The sequence below is a fragment of the Alexandromys fortis genome, unplaced genomic scaffold (genome assembly GCF_014885135.2).
Source record: "Alexandromys fortis isolate MF-2015 unplaced genomic scaffold, M_Fortis_MF-2015_v1.1 scaffold_16, whole genome shotgun sequence".
In the NCBI taxonomy this organism is placed as follows: domain Eukaryota; kingdom Metazoa; phylum Chordata; class Mammalia; order Rodentia; family Cricetidae; genus Alexandromys; species Alexandromys fortis.
The window spans coordinates 15,754,721-15,775,684 of NW_026067893.1; the positions used below are offsets into that span (position 1 = coordinate 15,754,721).

The following is a 20,964-nucleotide window of genomic DNA, read 5'->3' on the forward strand; positions in this document are numbered from 1 at the left end:
GGGGGGGGGAGGGATGGGAGAGAGAGGGAGGGAAGAGAGAGGGAGAGATGGGGGAGAGAGAGGGAGAAATGGGGGAGAGAAAGAGGGAGGGAGGGAGACAAATAGCTGGGGTGCAGGGAAAGGCGGAAGCTAAAGGTTAAAACGTTAACGTCCCTGAAATGCCTTGCTTGTGGTAACTGTGGGCTCTGCTTGAATTCCAGCCTCCTACACCAGTCCAGGTAACCTGTAAAATTCTGCAGATGGGAGAGGGTGTTACCGAATACCCAGCTTCCTGTACTTTTAGCAGAAAAGCACACACTTTTGCCAGATCTTGGGAAGGGGTTAGTTCTAGATGATTCCCGCCCCGCCCCCAACCTATTGAGGCTTTAAACTAAACATGCTAGCCAAATATTCCACCACTAAACTGTATTCCCAAACCTTTTTTTAATTTTTATTCCGAGACAGGAACTTGAAAAATTGCCAGGGCTAGACTCGGAACTCATGAAGCAGGTCTCAAGCTTAGGACCCTCCTGACTCAGGAGGTGACTGGGTCACAGCGGCGTTACTAGGCCTGGCACCTGTTTCTCCAGAGCCTGCCTTCTGCTAGTGGGGTGCTCGGCATTCCAATTCTTTATTCTGGAGTCGTTCTTGCAGTGAGACATGTTTCCTGGCTTGCCCTTCATTTCCTAACATAGATGCCGCGAGCCGTCGCGGCTCCCTTTAAGCCCTGCGTTGTGGCTGTGGGTCAGAATAACAGGGGAAGGGTTTTTGAAATGTGGGTTCCAGAGCTCAGCTCAGTCTCCCTAATGTCGCAGAAAAGCCCAGGCATCTAGCTGCCGTCCACTCAGCACATGTGTTCTTTAAAAAGCTGCATTTAAATATCTATGGAAGGAAGACTAAGTTAGAAGTGTATTTTAAACCTGCTGGAAGCTGGTTGAGGCAGATAAGGTACCTACCAGACCCAGAGGCTGGCCTAGCACAAAGCTAACTCAGTCTCACAGTTTCTGCTGAAATGACTGAACGCACAGAAAGAGAACCTATGGGAAGCACTGTCAGGCCTGGGCCTTGCATTCCAGAGGAGGGAGAAAGCTGGAGAAGGGGAGAAGGGAACTCCAGCTTGGCCCCGTCCTGCATTCTCTGTATACAGCAGGGAAGCGGGAGAAGCAACCCGGCACTGCCCACACCCTTGCAACAGACAAGATGGAAAAGAAATCCCCTGTGGCCCCTTCCCTGCCTGCTCGGTGTGTCTTAGTCAGAGGGAGGAGATCTTGAACGCGGTTGACTCTGAGAGAGGACCCTCTAGGATCTCAGACTCTTCTGTGCAGAGAAAAATCGTCTGCATGGCTGCCCCAGGAGATGCTTAGCCATTTGCAGGGGAGCAGAATAATGGCTCCCCGGTGATTCACATCCTAATCCCCAAACCTATGAAAACGTTCTATAGCTTGGGTAGAGAGAATTAAGGTTGCAGATAAAAGTGAGGTCACTAATCATTTGACACAAAATTACTACATCTCTTTAAGGGAGCCCAGCCACTTTGGGCATTAGTGTGGAAGAGGGAGTGTCGGGGTGGGAAGGAAAGAAACACTTCAGGTGTTTCGCAGCTAGCTCTGAAGATGGAAGAAAGAACCATAAACCTAAAAATGTGAAGGGTTTCTGGAAGTCGTGGAAGTCAGGGAAAGAGTCCCTTAGAGTCTTGCTGGCACCTCACCGTGACACCCAGTTCAGGCTTCTGAGCTCCAGGTGAAAAGCTGCCATGGTTTGTTTATTTGGTTGGTCGGTCGGTTGGTTGGTTTTTGAGATAGGATTTCTCTGCGTAGCCCTGGCTGTCCTGAAACTTGCTCTGTAGACCAGGCTGGCCCCCAAACTCATAAAGATCCACTTGCCTCTGCCTCCCAAGTGCTGGGATTAAAGATGTGCTCCACCACCATCCACTGTAGCGATAGCAAGCCATTACACCATTTGCTCTGTTGATGGGAACCTAGGAACCTTCAGCTGAGGGATTGCTCTTCCTCTTCCTCCTGTTCTTCTTCCTCTCTCACTCCTCCTATTTACCCTTCTTTCTCGTCCTCTTCCCTTTTTTGGACTTTGCTGGAGATGAAATCCAGAAGTTTCACACGCACTAAGTTAACACTCTGACACCAACCACAACCTGTAGCCCAGAAAGCCCTCCTTTGCCAGCCTGATGAGCAGTGGTGCACAAAACCAACCAATGGAGCCCAGTGCTCCTAATAGTGACAGTCAAGAGCTGCACTGCTAAGAACAAGAAGCAGTGAGAAAAACCCCTGCTCAAAAGTCAGAGAAATGTTTGAACTGGAACAGAAATAATGGAGGTAACTTAAGAGAACTTTTTAAAACACAATGTTTTCAGTAAGTCTACTATTAAAAAACGTAAGCAGGATGCCCATGTAAAAAGGGAAGTGCCGAGAATGATATTCTTTTCTTTTCTTTTTTTTTTTTCTTTTGGATTTTTCGAGACAGGGTTTCTCCGTAGCTTTTGGTTCTTGTCCTGGAACTAGCTCTGTAGACCAGGCTGGCCTCGAACTCACAGAGATCCGCCTGTCTCTGCCTCCCGAGTGCTGGGATTAAAGGCGAGCGCCACCACCGCCTGGCTGATAAATATTCTTAAAGAAAATTTGAATGGCATCTCTGACTTGCCAATAGGAAGTGAGGTTCATTCACCTCACTTCCAGGAACAAGCAAGAATTTGAGCTTTACCTGCTTAGTCTGTAGGACTGTAGTGGACACTAGTCCCCGTCTCCAAGGACACACAAAACAGTTCTAATAATCTCCCACATACACACGCACAGACCTTTTACCCCCACTCTGGAACAGGATCTCACATAGCTCAGGCTGGCCTTGAACTTGCTGTGCAGCAAAACGTGACCTTGAATTTCTGAACCGCGTGCCACCCTGGTATTCTGCGGTTCCAGGGATCAAACAGGGGACTTCATGAATGCCAGACAAGCACCTGAAACAACTGAGCCCCAGCTGCAGCCCAGCCCTAACAGGGGTTTTAACACATCTTTGTTTATCACTCTGTATTTACTGATGTATTTGTCTGCTCCCCCAGTGACTGCGAATTCCTAGGAGGCTGGAGCAATATCTCACTTAGCTCTTTCCTCAGTGTCTGAGGGCACTGGGTTGGCAGTGTGTAAGTGGATGGCAGTTGACTAAATGGATGAGTGAGTAGGTGGGGGAAACATAAACAAGAAAGCTAAAATCGGAAGTGTGAACAGAGAAATTAAGGGATCCAGAAGTTTAAGACTCCTCAAAGGAAAAGAATCCTAGTATTTCATAATTTGCTTTCATTAACATATGTTAATTATAGATGCATAAGGGTTTCTTGGTGACATTTTCATGCATGTATATAAAGTTGTCTTTCTACCTCCTACGTGTGACCTAGAGTTTAACTAAGATTGCTTTTGTGAGCATGGATGAAGGGTCAGTTATTGGAACATTTGACTTATGGCTGCACCACTGAAGAGCTCCCCAGTATCCATTAACTGTCAACAGTTCTTCATGGAGGGGCGGGGCCTTGGGAGCCCTTTCTCCATAGCAACCATTGACTGCCTGTAAATCCTCAGAGAGGGGTGGGGTCTAGGGAATTTTGAAGCGTCCCTGTGTCATGGTAGCGTGTCAACCATGCCCTGTGTCTCATGGTAGCGTGTCAACCATGCCCTGTGTCTCATGGTAGCATGTCAACCATGCCCTGTGTCGTGGTAGCGTGTCAACCATGCCCTGTGTCTCATGGTAGCATGTCAACCATGCCCTGTGTCGTGGTAGCATGTCAACCATGCCCTGTGTCGTGGTAGCATGTCAACCATGCCCTGTGTCGTGGTAGCGTGTCAACCATGCCCTGTGTCGTGGTAGCGTGTCAACCATGCCCTTCTTTCTGGCCCATTATAAACTCACTTTCTCTTTTCTCCCCGCTCTCCCTCCCCATCTCTCTCTCTTTCTGGACCCGTAAACTAAAATAAAACCTTTTTTAAAAATTGATTTTGGTCATAGTATTTCATCACAGAAATTGAAAAGTAGCTAATGTAGTTAGTATCTTTAAAAGTCACGCCACACTCTTGAAATACAGGATTCTGTCTTAAATGCTCATCTTTCCTCTCTTCCTTTCTGCCAGGGTCCAAGCACATCTGGGTATCTGGTTGGTAGGAACAATGCAAATGGAGTGGACCTGAACCGCAACTTCCCTGACCTCAACACCTACTTCTACTACAACGAGAAGTATGGCGGCCCCAACCACCACTTACCCCTCCCAGACAATTGGAAAAGTCAGGTAGGAGATGGCAACAGAAGCCAGTAAATTGCCACTTGGAGTTGCTTGCAGGATGCTAAGCATTCTTCACATCAACAGAACTATCAAGAATTAAGCATCAGGGCTGGAGAGATGGCTTAGAGGTTAACAGCACTGGCTGCTCTTCCAGAGGTACTGAGTTCAATTCCCAGCAACCACATGGTGGCTCACAGCCATCTGTAATGAGATCTGATGCCCTCTTCTGGCCTCAGGCAAACATGCAGGCAGAACATAGTATACATAATAAATAAAATAAATCTTTAAAAAAAGAATTAAGCATCAACTCCCTCCTTATTAATTATCTAGAAGAAGAATAGCTGTCAGGGTTCTTTGGATTCTTCGCTCTGGCAGCACAGAGCCTCCAGGCAGCAAGTCCCCGCTGGCTGTGCAGGTTGGCAGTGGTGGTGGTAAAGGAGGAGAAGCCTGCACTTGGTGAGTTCTCAGAGCTCTTCCCAAGCTTGTTTCAGTTAGTCACCACAGCACTAGACCGTGAATGTGACAAGAAATAGTAGCCAACATTAGCCCTGTTTGACAGTTACTGTTTATAGCCCCAAATTAAATTCACATAGTTAATAATCGAAGGAATCAATTAGAGTTGGGATATTTTACTCTTTGCTCTCTGGGAACCCGCCACCCAGTTCCCAAATAAATCACACGGAGATGTTTTCTTACTTATAAAAGGCTGGCCTTAGCCTGGCTTGTTTCTTGCCAGCTTTTTTAACTTAAACTACCCCATCTATCTTTTGCTTCTAGAAGTTTACCTTTCTCTGTTTCTGTATATCTTTCTTTTCTTCTCACTCCATGGCTTGCTGTGTAGCTGGGTGCCTGGCACCTGGTGTTCTTCTCTCCTTCATTTCTTGCTTCCCAATCTTTTCTTCCCAGATTTCTCCTCCTATTTATTCTCCCTGCCTGCCAGCCTGGCTGTTCTTTCTCTTGCCTTGCTATTGGCCGTTCAGCTCTTTATTAGACCAATCAGGTATTTTAGGCAGGCAAAGTAACACAGTTTCACAGAGTTAAATAAATGCAACATAAAAGAATCCAACACACCTTTGCATCATTAAACCAATGTTCTAGAGAATAAACGAATGTAACACATCTTAAAATAATATTCCACAACAGTCAATATTAAAGCCTAGGAATGAGTTAGGGAGATGACTCAATTGGTAAAGTTCCTGTCCTAAAGCACGAGGACCTGAGTTTGAATTCAGAACCATGCCAGATAGCTAGGTTTAGGTCCCATGAGACAGCCCAGTGGGCAAAGTTCCTTCTGCCAAGCCTGAAGACCTGAGTTTGATTCCCAGAACCCACATGGTGGAAGAGAGCCGTTGTCATCTGACCTCAACATCAGGCTGCCGTGTACATGTGCCCATGCACACACACACGTGTGCACACAAAAGAAGCACAATTTAAAAAATGTAAATGTATGGTGGAGAGTGAACAAGAAAAACACCCAACTTCGACCTCTGTCCTCCCTACACACGCACACACACCCTCATGTACACGCCCATCTGCATGAACACACACAGACCTTCTGACTCATAGCCCAACAGTATTTCTGCTGATCCTGAACTCCTGACAGGAAGCTCCAGCATGCTATAGACAAGTCTCTCCTACTGGTGGTGAATCAGACATTCACAATGTTAGCTATAGAATGAGGTTTGGGGTGTCTAACTCATGGTTTCTCCTATGTGACCCTTTGCATTTTAAAGCTCCCCTTGCTTCCCTTGCTCTCACAATGGGAGACAGCATTTGGTAAGCCCTAGGTAACATGAAGGTGTGGACCTCCTGTCCACCTGTGTGGTCCTGCTGCTGGGTGGGAGTAACCACCGCCATTCTCGGAGCATCCCTGCCAGCCCTGACTTTTTTCCTGGGTGCTATGGTTCCAACGCTCCATTTGTGAATATCCAAGCTTGGAGACTGGGGAGAGGAACGTTCCTGGGTGGATAAGGTCAATATTCTCCCCTTGAAAACGATGGGGGCTGGAGAGATGGCTTGGTGTTAAAAGTGCCCACTATCCTTCCAGAGCTCCCACACCGGACAGCTCGCAAATTCCTCCAACTCCAGGAACTTCTGATGACCCACATCCTGTGGACATACCCCCACACATAATTTAAAATAAAATATAATCTTTTTAGAAAATGACACAAAAGTCATATTGACGTGTTGGATTTCTGGTTATAGCTGTCATTTTGGTTCAGTTAAGTAAGTACAAAAAAAATTAACGTGGTCCTATTCAGTGTATCTAGCCCAAAGAATATTATAGGTAATTTTTTATTTCCTGAGCCAAGGTAACATGTAACCTAAGCAGGCCTCAAACTTTTTTATGAGGTTGACCTTGAACGTCTCTTTCTCCAGCTCTGCCTCCACTGGTTATAGTCATGAGCCATGCTCTGAATTTTTAAAAGCTTTATTTGTCTATTTATAATTATGTGGGGGTCTATGTATCTGTGTGGGGGTATGTACACGTTAGCCACAGGTATTCCCAGAATCCAGAAGAGGGTATCATGTCCCCTGGAGCTGGAGTTACAGGTGGTTGTGACCTGACATGGGTGCTGGAAACCCAACTTGGGTTCTGTGCTAGCAGCAAGAGCTCTTAACTGCTGAGCCGTCTCTACAGCCCTGTGTTTTGATTATTAAACTTGTTTTTCTGTATAAGACAAGATAATGAACCTCCCACTCAGTCTTCTGCCTAACTCAGAATAGAAAAGTAACAGTAGGAGCTCTCCTGTGTTCCACGAGGGAAAGGAATGACGGGAAGCTGACCTTTTGGAACGAGAAGCAAGGGTGCATCAAAGGGCCTATATGCCATAAAATGACAATTTCTCCAACATAGGTTATGTGTACAGCAGTGTTCCCTGGTCACATAGCCATGTTAGTTTCTGTAAATTCACTCCGTGACTTTGTACAATGATGTACTCACCAAACATTGCTAGGACACACCCATTCCCACCTGATGTGTCTATTCTGATCTGATTGTGTGAGACCCAATTCTCTTCAGCCAACCTCTTTGGGGACTGGAAAGACAGGACCTTTAGAACTGACCTTTGGTCTAAGAAGAGCCATTAACTCATTGACCCCAAGAGGTCACCAGACAAGCCTGTCTGTGAGGAGGAAAAGCACTGGCGACTGGATTGTTTGTGTTGTGAGTCAGTGGGGTCAAGGTTTTCCTAATACTGCCAGTCACTAGCAAAGTGGTACTCAGTAGAGCTTCGTGTGTCTCGTCTATGAAATGTAGATCTGACCAGAGTGTCACTAAAATGGTGTGGCAGATGTGTTGGGAGAGGAGGCCAAAGTCATTGCTTCAAGCAAGTGGTTTATATGATTAGAATCATAAATGTTTTGCAAAGAAGCTCAGCCCCTGCTGCACGGAATAAACTGGGAAACCTTTGCTCTCTCGTTCCCCCTCTCCCCCCCCACCCTTCTTCCTCCCTTTTCCCCTCCTTTCTCCTTCCTCTCCTCTCCCAAAAGTGAGTAAAAAAAATATAAAGAGGTCCTGCACACTTCCTGTTCCTTCACTGATCCCACCTTCAGCATCGTATCCCAGAGTGGTGTGTTCGTTACAGTCTCTGCACCTACATTGACCTGACCCCAACACTCAGGATCTACAATCTCCACTAGTGATTCCTCTTGGTGTTAGAGCATCCGTGGGTGTGGGCGCACATGCTGGGAGTGTCCATCGCTGTTGTATGCGCAGAAGAGTCTCACTACCCTGGAGGCTCCCTTTGCACCTAGTCTGTGCATTGTAATCCACACATCTCACATTGGGAAGGGGTCCCCTATGCTTTATTTTGAAATCATCATCATCAAGGTCAAAGTTTCCGAGCCCCAGTTTTCATATCTGGGGGCGAGGGGTGAGACTTACTGTCCCTGCCAGCCTCTTCCTGACAGAATTTCTCCAAAGGACCATGTGACAACTCAGCCACACCTTGGCTGCCAACTCTCACGTCTTCACAGGTGGAACCCGAGACCCGGGCGGTGATCCAGTGGATTCGTTCCCTGAATTTAGTTCTCTCAGCCAATCTGCATGGCGGGGCTGTGGTGGCCAATTACCCATACGACAAGTCACTTGATCATCGTTTCCGAGGTCCCCACCGTACCTCCAATTCCCCCACGCCAGATGACCAGCTCTTTCAGACGGTATGCCGGATGGCAGCTCATGCCAGCAGGGGAACTTGGGCCTCAGGGGAGGAGATTCAAGTCAGAGACACAGGATCCATAGTGACAAGTCCACAGACAATCACAGAAAACAGGGTCTGCTTTGGGGGGAGGGGCTGTCTAGTAAGTTACATTTTATTTCGGGTGGCAGGCCATGAATCTAGGAATGATTAGATAAAAGGAAGACATTTTATAATTGCTGTGATGAAGAACAGCTATGCTGGTGGCAAGTGAGAATATGCCTGAAGGCTAACTCCACTGTCCACGAGTTAGTGGAATAAAGAGGAATTTTGAGAGAATCTAATTTACATCTTTATGATAATATGCCCATCTTAATGAAAAATAGATTTAACTAATAATACAAAACAATAGAACAGGGGCTGGAGAGATGGGTCTTTAGCTAAGAGTTCTTGCTACTCTTGTAGAAGACCCCAGTTCTGTTCCTAGCATCCATGTTTGTTAGCTCAAAACCACTTCCAGGGGAGCCGACATGTCTGGTCTCCAAGGGCAACTGCGCTCACAGGCACAGACACACACACACCTTTTTAAAAGATGAATATAGAGAGTTATATATTTGTAATATATTTTGTAAATTCAGAATCTTTTGCAATAAAATTTACTAAATCATAAAATATGAATGTATCTATAGATAATATTAGTAATGTTTATAATTTATCAATGAATTACAGAGAATGACACTAATTTGCTATGCAGTAAGTTAATACATTTTTCTTCCTATAATAACATTTTGTCTATTTTTGTATATATAAAAATAATGATCAGGCATGGTGATGTACACCTTTAATCCCAGCACCTAAAAGGCATTTCTAGGCCAGCCAGGAAAATATGTCTCAAAAAAACAAAAGAGAAAAATAAAAAGCATTAAAAAGTAATGGGATCATAGAGTCTAAGCATGCGCATCTCTTTCCAGCACACATCTTTTAGCTGTCATTGAATTCATCTAGAAAATGATCCAACTGAAAGGGCTTTCTGTATGATCTGCTGCCACCTCTCTGCATGTGACAGACTTATCCCCGAGAAAGTGGAAACACCAGAATACAGGGCTCCTCGCAGCAATTGCAGCATCTGGAAGCTGAGGCAGGATTGAGTTCAAAGGCAGCCTGGACAACAGAGTGAGACCCTGTTTCAAAAAACTCAACAGAGAGGGAGAGAGGCAAAGGAGGACTGTAGAATTCCCAACTACAGTCCGGATACATAAATGCTCACTTACATAAATGCATGTACACTCTCATTCACACATACTTGCACATGCACACACACATGCACACAAGCATGCACACACATGCACACATGCGCGCACACCACCACCACCTCATCACCTCCTCTGTCTCTGATCACACTTCCTTGCACTGAAGCATTATATTTGGTGACATTGTAGCCTCTTGATGTCCCCCTAGTTAGGCTCAGCCAGGGCTGAGTGAGTTGGGATTGCTTGCAGTCATTTTCCGCCTTTTTTCCAGCTGGCCAAGGTCTACTCCTATGCGCATGGCTGGATGCACCAAGGCTGGAACTGCGGCGATTACTTCCCAGACGGCATCACCAACGGGGCGTCTTGGTACTCTCTCAGCAAGGGTAAGTGGAGTTCTGGGAATGGCCATTGCTTCCTCCTCAGGAACTCATAGGGAATACTATGGAATTTTGCACCATGACGGGTAGAGGTGGGTGGAGAAACAGAGAGCTCCCCAGCTGGCATTTAATAGCCTATTTGTGATCCTAACAGACCAAGGAGGCGATAATGTGTGGGCTTGTCCAGCTAGTGTTTTATGCCCTTTTCTGCTGGGGCATAGGAGAAAAATGAGACCGAGCAGTGATGGGTGTGATCTCTGAGATTAAATGGGCTTGGAATTCATCTTGTTTGTGCACCAGCTGTGTGGCTTCAGGCTAATTGCATGGCCCCTCTGTGCTTTGGTTTTTCCTGTCTCTAATCCCGATAACACACTCACCTCATAATTTTGATACTTTAAGTAAAGCAGTTGAAATACCTGGCTTCTAAACGCTCTGTTTTCAAAAGCAGCACAGAGGTGAGCTTCAGACAGCAGCAGGTGAGCCGAGGGGCTTGCCCCCTTGCTGGCTGCTCTCTCTACTGGGGCTATCAGCTACCCACAGCAGGAACTTGCATGGGCATTGGCCATCGATAACAAAAGATAGGGAGATCTAGCAGGGGGTGCAAATGGTCCCATTTCTCCACCCCATTTCCACCTCTTCCCTGAACCTGCCTGGAACCGGCTTGTGAACCTTGCACCGCAAGGACAGGGGAGAGGCCGGAGCAGGAGCTGGGTGCATAGAGGAGTTGCTCACATCTATCTTTTCCCATACTCTCACATCTGAGCCACCCGTAGTGATGAGGGCTGAGCTGATGTTTGGTCCTGGGGAGAGCGGAGAGGAGAAAAAACATGGCGTCACTGGGTTATTGAGAAGTTAAGACTTGTGGCCCCAAACCAACTTGATGAACACATCAGGAAGATTCAGTTAGATTCTATTTCTTTAACTTTGTATTGGGAAACCAGCCTCCCCACCCCCAAATAGGAATCGTTAGATACGCTTTTTCAAATCGTGCCTGTTTTATTTTTTTTTTTTCTCTCCTTCCCACCTTCCCTGTCCTCTGAGAAAGCGTGGCCCGTGCCTCCTCAGAAATTCTCTACTCTGAAGCAAACTGGCTCGATCTCTAGATTAACTAAGTTAATTACGTCACTCACAATGAATGTCTCAGCGTGTGGTATCTGACCCTGCATCAACAGTACCCTTGGGAAGTTATACAACACGTATAAGACCGGAGGAACAGCTCTGTGTAGGATAAGGGTTAACAGATGTCAGGAGGTAGAAGAGAAGGTGATGAAGATGTAGCAGAGAAATTGTGACTATAGAGGAAGATAGGGTGGGGTGACAGTGGGCGCTCCACACAAAGACCCGCTACGGGCTCTTTCCCTAGGAATGCAAGACTTCAATTATCTCCACACCAACTGCTTTGAGATCACACTAGAGCTGAGCTGCAACAAGTTCCCCCGGCAGGAGGAGCTGCCACGGGAGTGGCTGGGTAACCGGGAAGCCTTAATCCAGTTCTTGGAACAGGTAAGATCTCATTTTTTGACTCTTGTGGTTGCAGGAGAGGTGTTTCCAATGGCGGCTGGGGTTGCCATGGACGCAGGCCTGGCCCTGGCTCTGACTCAGTGCAACAAGCATTCTGCTCAGTGTCCTGGAGCACTGCTGTCTGTCCAAGCTTTACTGAGAGCCGGGGATTCTGAGTAGACAAGCATGTCTCTGTCTGTACGGAACTGCCCTTCTGACGAGCACAGGCAATAAACAAAATAAGAGAGTAAGTTCTGTAAAGTGTTGAAAAGAGGGATGCTATGAAGAAAGCCATGTGGTAGCGTGGACTCTTAAACTAAGAGTCCAAGGAGTGGAGGGGCACAGGCTGGCCAGGTGTCGAGAGCAGGGCAGGGTCCTCCAAAGTAGATAGGTGAGAAAAGCCAAGCTACACATCTGAAAGCATGCCCAGGGTCACCAGCCACAGGGGCTGCCACAGCCGGGGGCGCCAGCCACAGGGGCTGCCACAGCCGGGGGCGCCAGCCACAGGGGCTGCCACTCACATGCACTGGAGCAGCTTCTGTTAAAAACAGGAATGACAGGCTTAGGAGGAGGTGGAGAAACTGGGCCCCATGAGCACAGCTGCTGGGAGTGGAAAGTTATGTTACTTCTGTGAAAACAACGGGATAGCACTTCCGAAAAACTAAAAATCAGCTGAAGTTTAGTTCAGTGATAAAGTGCTTGCTTAGCATGAGAGAGACCCAGAGTTGGGTCTCCAGAGCCACAAAGGAAACAGCAATTAAAAGAAAATTATCCCAAAGAAGTGGAATCAAATAGACAGGAAGGAAGGAAGGAAGGAAGGAAGGAAGGAAGGAAGGAAGGAAAGAAGGAAAGAAGGAAAGAAGGAAAATTACTCAGCCCTTCAAAACAAAGTAAGCTCTGACACATACCTTAGCATGGATGGACCGGGAGGACATTATGCTAAGGGAAATAAGCCAGTCACAAACACGTATATTATGCGACTCCATTTGTTTAGATACAATTCTTAAAATCAGAGAGAAAGAATGCAGAATGGTGGCTGGGACGGAGGAGCAGAGGTGGGGGTGTAAGTGTTGCAGCCCTGAGGGGAAGGTATTCTGGCATGGGATACCACCAAGGAATACCACAAGGTCACACCTCACACAAGAGATTTAATGGGAGAGATCCAAGAGAGTGGCTGCCTCTGCTCAGGTGGGAAGCAGCAGAGAACTGAGAGAAAGGCCAAGTTATATAGGGTTTCTTGGGGGTGGAGTTTTCCAGGGTGGGTAGTGGTGGGATTTCAAGTCCTGAGCTTGGGATTGGTGGGTTTTCGAAACCCAGAAGTGAGTGATCAAAAGTTACTATTTAAGGGGAGGAGTTCCAGTGCTGTCAGATGAAGAGAGTTCTGGAAATGAGTTGTCATGCTGGGCACACATTCCAAATGTATTTGATAAACTGGACTGTACAGTTTGCAGTATGAGAATTTTACCACAATTTATTTTAAAGGTGTGTGTGTGTGTGTGTGTAGGTGAAATCAGAAGGCAACTTGTGGGAGGGAGTCTGTTCTCTCCTTCTACCATTTGGGTCCTGGGATCAGATTCAGGTTGCCAGGCTCGGCAGCAAACACCTTTAACCACTACGCCACCTCAACAGCCCTTATCACAATTTAAAGGTTTTTGTTTAATATAAGCAAAATCCAAGATCAGACCATCAGGAACTAGAGCAATGGCTCAGCAGTTGAGCGCACTGGCTGCTCTTTCAGAAGAGCTGAGTTTGGCTTTCAGCACCCTCATGGTGACTTGCAATCATTAGGGACTCTACGGTGACTCTAGTCCCAGGGAATCTGAGACCCTCTTCGGGCACCGGGCAAGCACATGGTGCACAGACACACATGCAGGCAAAATACCCAAACCCATAAAATTAATAAAAAATAGAAAAAGCTTAGATTAGAAGTGTGACTGGAATGGAGGCAGATCTGAGGAACAAGGCAGAGGGTACCTGTTGTGAGGTCGGGCTGCTGATGGAGACTGTAGCTTACAGACCAGCGCGGGAGCCTAAAGCCTTTTGAGCTGGGCTTTGAGAAGGAAGGCACATGATGGCTGAGAGTGTAGCAGATTCACTCCATCTACCCAGAAGGGATTATGGGGTTGGGAGGACAGTAAAAGCCTGCTCTGGAGGCTGCTGCCATGGCGTTAGTGAAGATGGACCATGGGGACCCACGAGAAAGGCCAGAGCCTCTTCCGCCTACCGCGCAGCTGTTCTAACCCGCTGTTGGCCACTGTCTCCTGCAGGTCCACCAGGGCATCAAGGGCATGGTGCTCGATGAGAACTCTAACAACCTCACAGGGGCTGTCATTTCTGTCACTGGGATCAATCATGATGTCACTTCAGGTAGGTAGGTACTGAAGGACGGCTCCTTCAGTAGAACTGGGGACTGGTTGTGAGCTAGAGAGACCAGCCATCAAGAACACGGGTGAGGCCCTGCAGGAAGGAAGGATGCTGGATATGGGAACAAAACAAGCGCTGCATCAAGCAGCCAAAGTTAAGGAAATTCTCTCACTTCTGTCTGGAGCGAGCAGGCTCTGAGAGAGGCGAGCATCCATGCAAACGGAGCTCCTAGTCAGAGTTCAGGGATCACTGTGGAGAGAGTCTTATTGGGAGTGTTTCTGGGCTTGACGATATTAATTCATAATGACAGTGTGGAACAGGCTGAGAAGGACGATGGTACTCATGTTTAATCTGCCCTCTGGCTCAGGCGTTTTCCACGTGTCCGATCATGAAGAGCTGGTAGATTAGATTTCTCCTACAGTCTTGATCTGGGGCGAGGTCATCAGTGGAGGATAATCTTGGACTGACCTAGAGCCTGCTGGAAGGGTGCTGTCTTGATTTCTTTTGCTGGTGCTATAATAAAGTACTCTGAAAAAATTGGCACCTTAGGGGAGAAAAGGGCTTATTCTGGCTCACATTCCAGGGTCTAGTCCATTCCAGTCGGGGGTCGAGGTGGCAGGCAGGAGCTTGAAGCCTCTGGCCAACTCACATCCATAATCAGGAAATGAAATGACGAATGTGTACACGTGAGGACCCAGCTCTTTGTCTTTGCTCGCACAGCCCAGGGTCCCAGCCAGGGAATGATGCCGTTCACAGTGGGTGAGCGGTCTCATCTCAGTTAACACAGTCAAGATAATTCCTTACAGGCCTCCCCAGAAGCTCATCCTAGGTGCTTCTAGATTCTGTCAAGGCACAGTGAATGCCAACAGGTACAGAATCATCTCATGGAAGAATAGTATGGCGAAGTCCCCAGCTGAGTCCAACCGCTCACCACTCAGGAGTTTCTATTTCACGGATGTTGGTGGCTACCCACTTCTCAAAACAACCTCCTTAACTACCGGGCAGGCATCTCCTAGCTCATGCTGCCTGTCCAGGCTGGATAAAATCTTCCCGTCCTCGAAGGAGGTCTCAGAGCCTCTTCAGTGGAGGACTTCTTTAAGGAAAAAGCAATGTTCTAAAAAGAATTCTGTCACCTCAATCTGACCGGGAACTGGGAATCTTCCAGCCCAGCAGCTACATACAGGACCGTGTACGGGTCAGACCTCAGCACCTTTCCCAGGGGAACAGGCTTCTGGTTCTCACCAATTTAAGCAAGGGTGGGAAGGTCTGTAAAAAACATCAGAGCCACTAAGAACAGCTACCACTAAGAACGGCTCCCACAGAGAGGCCCCATTTTCAGCATCCATTGTGCGAAATAGAAGCCACTCCTCTTGTTAGTGCCGTTGCTGTGCTGCTTAGCAAAGCACCTGGTGTTAGTTACAGGTGGAGACAGCCTCTTTGAAGAAGTGTCTAGAATGGAGCTTTTGTAACACAATTGCTAATCACCCTTGAGTGTGAGCCCCCAGTTAAGATAATGACAGTTTCTGGATATACCCTAAACTGTTCAATGTGTGTATAATAACACACTGTGTTGCTAAAGTATTTCAAAGTAAATTACTGGGCTGTGGTGCAGCTTGGTAAAGTACTTTTCTAGCATGCAAGACGCTCTGGATTCACTCCCAGCACTGAATGAGCTAGGCATGGGGGAACATACCTGTAATCCTAGCATTCGGGAGCACCCAAGGGCATGCTTGGCTATGGCATGAAGTTAAGACCAGGCTGGAAGGCATGAGATCAGCACCACACAAATTAGGCATCGTAATGCATACCTGTAATCCTAAACTGGGGAGGTTGAGGCAGAAAGGTCATATATTTGAGGCCATCCTAGGGCAATATAACTAGTTTAGGACCTATATATAAGACCCTGTACATTAAAAACAATATCCTCTGGGCAGCATGGTGGTATACCCTGTAATGCCAACACTCAGAAGGCTGAGGAAGGAAGATCATGAATTTGAGGCCAGACTGCATACTAACTTTGATGCTAGTTTGGGCCACATGAAACCCTGCTGTCTCACCACAGAGAGGAGGCGGGAGACAGGGGAGAGGAGGAAAGTAAGATGCTCAAGCCAGACCGTTAGTGATCGTTTAGTCTCTCACAGGTGTAACATTCCTGGGCGCCGGTTGTCACACCCAGACCCTCAGAATTGTTGGTACAGATTGTGCGCCGCTCAGCTTTTCCAGGGCCTCGGTTCAGCTTCGGGAGAACCCACACAGTTCTACAGGACAGTCGGTTTCTCTCTTTGACAGTTCTTCACAACAGTTGTTTCTGCTTCTCTCTGGTGAAATCCGCCTCCATACAGCTTTAGGCGTGAGGTACTATTTTTTCAAACAGAAGCTCTTTCTTCGCAATGGTCTTTCAAATGTCAGAGGGCTCGAAGTTTTCTTATCAGGCAGAATATTACCAGACGTTTCCACCTTCTCTCTTTCCTGGCGACTTTTAGTGAGCATGTGTCTGTATGAGACCCAGGATCCAGCATGGACTGTAGTTTGATGCAGAGCACAAGGGAACCTTCCCAGGAGTAACTCCAGCCCAGGAACTTCTGAATGGTTTCACTGTTTACAGGTTTCATCATGCTTCAAGAAAGAAAAAGAAAAAAAAAAAAAAACAAAAAAACAGGCTCCGTAGTCAGGTCAGACCCCAGACCGCTTTCACAGCCAGGCTCTTTCTGAAGTAGGTTTTGAAGTCAGCTGGTTGAGTTACATCCTTCTGACGTTTAGGTGAACATGGAGATTACTTCCGTCTGCTGCTTCCGGGGACTTATACTGTAACCGCCAAGGCACCAGGGTACGACCCCCAAACAGTGACTGTGACCGTGGGGCCTGCGGGACCAACACTGGTGAGTCTGGCTGAGCCGAATGTAACCTTATCTGTAAATGTCATGCTGTATCTTAAACAACCCTGTTGCTGGGTTCCCCCTGACTTTCCTGATTTGTCTCTTTGGCACAGCCTGTCTCTCTTATCCTGCTTCTTCCTCTGTATATTAGTGCTAACACTTCCTTCTCAAGGATTGCAAAGACAAAGCACAGGTCCATAGAGGTGCACAAGGCTGGTCGGTAAGCACTGGGGCACTGCGGATGCGCCAGGCAACCCTGATTTCATCTTCCAATGCCATTAACAGGGTCCACCACTAGGTGGCGCCCTGCAAACCGTCTGTGCCCTGTGATCTGGGGCTCACTTTCCCGTTGCTGCCACCAAGGACCAGCCACCTCCAATTCTCAACTCTCTACAGCTCTCATTTATAGGTAGGACGAGAAGCAAAGAACTATAGACTCAGCGCCTAGAACATTTTCCTGTCTATCATATTACACCAGAACATTAAGGAGCCATGAATGTCAGCCCTCCAGGCCCTCAGGTGGCTCATATATTTGAATAGAGTACGCAGTGCCTTTTGGGTAGTTTCTGGGCATCAGATACTATATAAGATTTTCCAGGAATTAACCATTTTAACCTTCACGACTACCTGTGAGTAACTGTACAGTATCACACAGTGGGTGGATGGAGGGGGTGGGAGTCACCTCCCAATGAGTCTCAGGGACTCACTCTATGCTCCCTGCCTGTGCGCAGAACCCTATAAGCCACAAAGTAAAGAGAGATTCAGGTCCTTTAAAATCCCCCCCAAAATGTACAGATCATTGCCCCCCCCAAAAAACACCTCCTACATATTCACATATTCTCTCCCCCTCCCCTCTCGTGTGTGTGTGTGTGTGTGTGTGTGTGTGTGATTTATATGATGTGTTTGAGTATGTGTTGGGAGGACAGGGTGTGGACATGCCATGGCACTTGCATGGCAGTCCGAGGATGATTTCGGGTGTCAGTCCTTGCCTGCCACCTTCTCTAAGGCAGTGTGTGTTGTCCTCTGCACAGTATGTGTGCTCCAGGCTAGCTAGCCTGGGATGCTCCACCTCTGCCCCAAGCCTTGCTGCAGGGTCACTGGGATTAGTCTTGCTTTAAGTGGCTTGTGGGGATTCAAACTCGGGCCTTTGCTCTTTCTTGTATGGCATGCGATTTATACTGACAGCCATGGCCCTCCATTACACAGAACCCGATTTCCCAGCCAGCAATCCCCTCTCTTCCCCATTGCACCCTAAAATTAAACGCCAGCAGCAGCCACACACATAAACAGTGAGCTGTAGGCAAGCCTGTTCACTGCCAGATGTAAACAGCTCCAAGACCTCTTGAGTTAAGCTTATTTTGAAGTAGTTCACCCCCGTATCCTTTAAATAAACTAGTGTACCCATTCATTGTGTCAAGTATAACCCAGAGGCACAGTCTGTCGTTTGGATGTGACAGAAGCCACTGCCAGTCTGTTGATTGATTGCACTAGCGGCTGCTTCGCTTCCATTTGAATTTTAGAGCAGTTAGCCACTTTCCCCAGGGAAGAAAAAAAAAAAAACATCTTTATTAAAGGGTTTTCATCTCACAATTAAGAGGATTAAAATCTCTCCCAGGGCCCAGAATTCTCTGCTGTCGCCACCTCCCTGCAGATGGTCGAGCCTTTCTTTCTCCTCTGCCCCATCCTCTTCTTGTGGCCTGTCTCCTCTCTTCTCTTCCTTTCCCGGGTTTATGTATTTACTAAATGGAAAGTGGGAAATGGTCTCTCACACAGCTGTCACCGGCTCCCCTCCCCTTTACAGAGCGAGCAGAAAACCTGGCTATGGATTTTTATGGAAGAGGCAAGAAACTCAGGGCGTGTTTTTAGCTCCCTGCTGTTTCAATAGTTCAAACTATTACAAGAAGGGATTGCCAGGGAAGCCCCAGGGGAGTACAGTTAGGACTTGGGGTCACGCCCTCCTCTTCTGCTGCCTGGGCTGGCTCTATAGCCACACCCAGTGCCCCATGCCCACTGTCCCCCACCGAGTCCACAGCATCTTTCCATATGTGTTCCATGGCTAGAGAACAGTTGTACACAGCCCTTAGATCACACCGATGCCCTTGTAATCTTGGGCTTAAGAATTCAGGAGGATGTGGTAATGCACACCTTTAATCCCAGCAGTCAGGAGACAGAGGCAGGTGGATCTCTGTGAGTTCTAGGTCAGCCTGGTCTACAAAGCAAGTTCTGAGTAGCTGGGACTACATAGTGAGACCCTATCTCAGAAAGAAAAAAAGAAGTCTATCCAGGAAATCTCTGTCATCTCTTTTATCCCTAGTGCCAAGCAGTGCCGCAGAAGGTTGAGACACTCATCGACGTGTATGGGCACGGTACCCGTGACCCATGCAGCCACTAGGAGGGAATAGAGATTAAGATGGCTTCCATCATCACCCTTGCCCTAAGCAGGGTATAAGCAAAACTGTGATTGCAGGTGTAGATAGGACTTTTTGCTACTATTTAGTCCATCAAGCCATACACTTCATGCCATTGGTGGTTGGTTCTGCACCACTCTTTTGGGAAATACTTGCCAAGTCTGTAGTACCTACCATTAGAACCTGGTGTGATGAGGGAAGAGTCCAAACGGGCGCTTAGCTTCTGCTTTGCCCTTGCAGGTCAATTTCCAACTCAATCGAAGCACATCTCAGGTGCACCCTGTGCAGAAAGCTCCTGGCCGAGGACAGGGAAGCAGGCCAAAGCAGTCCCGGATACCCAAAAAGAAAGACACAGCAACAAAGAGGCATCGAGGCCCTGCCTGAAGCCCAGCACCCAGGCCCACACACAGCAAGGCCAGGTCCCTGCTTCCAGATCCGGTGACCACACTTCTCCCTTATTATCAGGGACATATCCAGACACAGGCACATACAGAACAGTTCCAAGTGTATCTGTCTGTCCCGGAGCAAGCCTTCCCTAGGCCAGCCAGCATTAAAGGAGTTGGAACCTTCCAGAAACTGGTGCCCTACTCTGCGTGCCTCAAGCAGGGTTCTGGAGACCTTCTTCCTGGGAGTTTGGTTTGGGTCCCATGCCAGTGAGCACTGCATGCTGAGACAGCTTCCAGCTGGCTGTCCATCTGTCTCCAGAGTCCAGCACGGAGCTGGTGACAGGGTGGTGCGGCATGAAGCTGTCAAGATGACTGCAGTGCTGAGGGGATCCACAAGAGCCTGGGACCAATAGCCAGTGGTTCCCTAGAAAAGGAGGGATTTGACCTACAGGGTCCAGGTCCCTGCCTTTCACCCGTGAGCTCTGTAAAGGAAACGTGACACCTTTTACCATAGTTTCTGGATTTGTAAGGAGACGTGGCACACCTGTAGTCTGGTGTGTGCTGGCAGCGTGTCCTGCAGGTCAATGCTCTTGGCTTGGCTGAATCCCAGCTGAACCCACTGGTCCCAAAGGCATTACTGAGCAAACTAGATGTTTCTAAAGACACTGTGTCCTCTTCCATCTCATGCCTGCTAACATACAAGCTGATGGACCTTCATCAGGGTGGTGTTCTGAGTCCTCTGTCCCCAGTGCTGGGTGCTAGGGATCCCACAGCTGTTCCACTAATGAACCTAGCCTTTTCCTGAGGAGATGAGCAGCTCCCAGCTCCCTTCTTGGGGCACAGCCTCATATACATCAGCAGCTTGAAGATGTGGCCTCTTGCTGTGAGTAAACACATTCTTGATCTGTGTGTGAGCGATCTCGGTCTGTGGTCAGAAGGAAAAGAGACGAGGATGTATCCTCTCCCTCCTAAGAGATGTCTCTCTGCAGGCTAAAAGGTTAGTGGTTTCTTTGCCATTTCCAGTTTTAATTCCTTGGATCCCTCCTTCTAATGGTGCAGCGTGAGAGGGCACCGCTCAGCTCAGTGACACACGATGCCTTTGTTTGTCATGTACGCTACATTTTTCTAGATTATCTAAGTATCACTGTCTTTAGTTTCCCCAATACTAAGTCATTTGACAGAACTGATGCTTACAAAATGGGGTTACAGAGGGCTTGCTGGCATGGCCCCCAACCTACCTAACTTCCTTCCTTCCTTCCTTCCTTCCTTCCTTCCTTCCTTCCTTCCTTCCTTCTTTCCTTCCTTCCTTCCCTCCTCCTCCTCCTTCCTTCCTTCCTTCTTCCTTCCTTCTTCCTTCCTTCTCTCCTTCCTTCGTTCCTTCCTTCCTTCCCTCCTTCCTTCCTTCC

The 20,964-nt window shown here is 47.7% G+C and overlaps 1 protein-coding gene across 1 annotated transcript in view; it reads left to right on the top strand.

The window, feature by feature from the left end:
- The window catches only part of Cpn1 (carboxypeptidase N subunit 1), a 24,941-nt gene extending 4,474 nt beyond the window's left edge, over positions 1 to 20,467 (top strand). The window contains exons 3-9 of the mRNA XM_050147156.1: positions 4,109 to 4,264; positions 8,237 to 8,419; positions 9,919 to 10,030; positions 11,388 to 11,527; positions 13,792 to 13,891; positions 16,649 to 16,767; positions 19,413 to 20,467. Of these exons, the coding sequence (XP_050003113.1) occupies positions 4,109 to 4,264; positions 8,237 to 8,419; positions 9,919 to 10,030; positions 11,388 to 11,527; positions 13,792 to 13,891; positions 16,649 to 16,767; positions 19,413 to 19,556 (954 nt within the window). The 3' untranslated portion in view covers positions 19,557 to 20,467. The remainder of the gene's footprint in view (positions 1 to 4,108; positions 4,265 to 8,236; positions 8,420 to 9,918; positions 10,031 to 11,387; positions 11,528 to 13,791; positions 13,892 to 16,648; positions 16,768 to 19,412) is intronic.
- Positions 20,468 to 20,964: the final 497 nt, after the last annotated feature.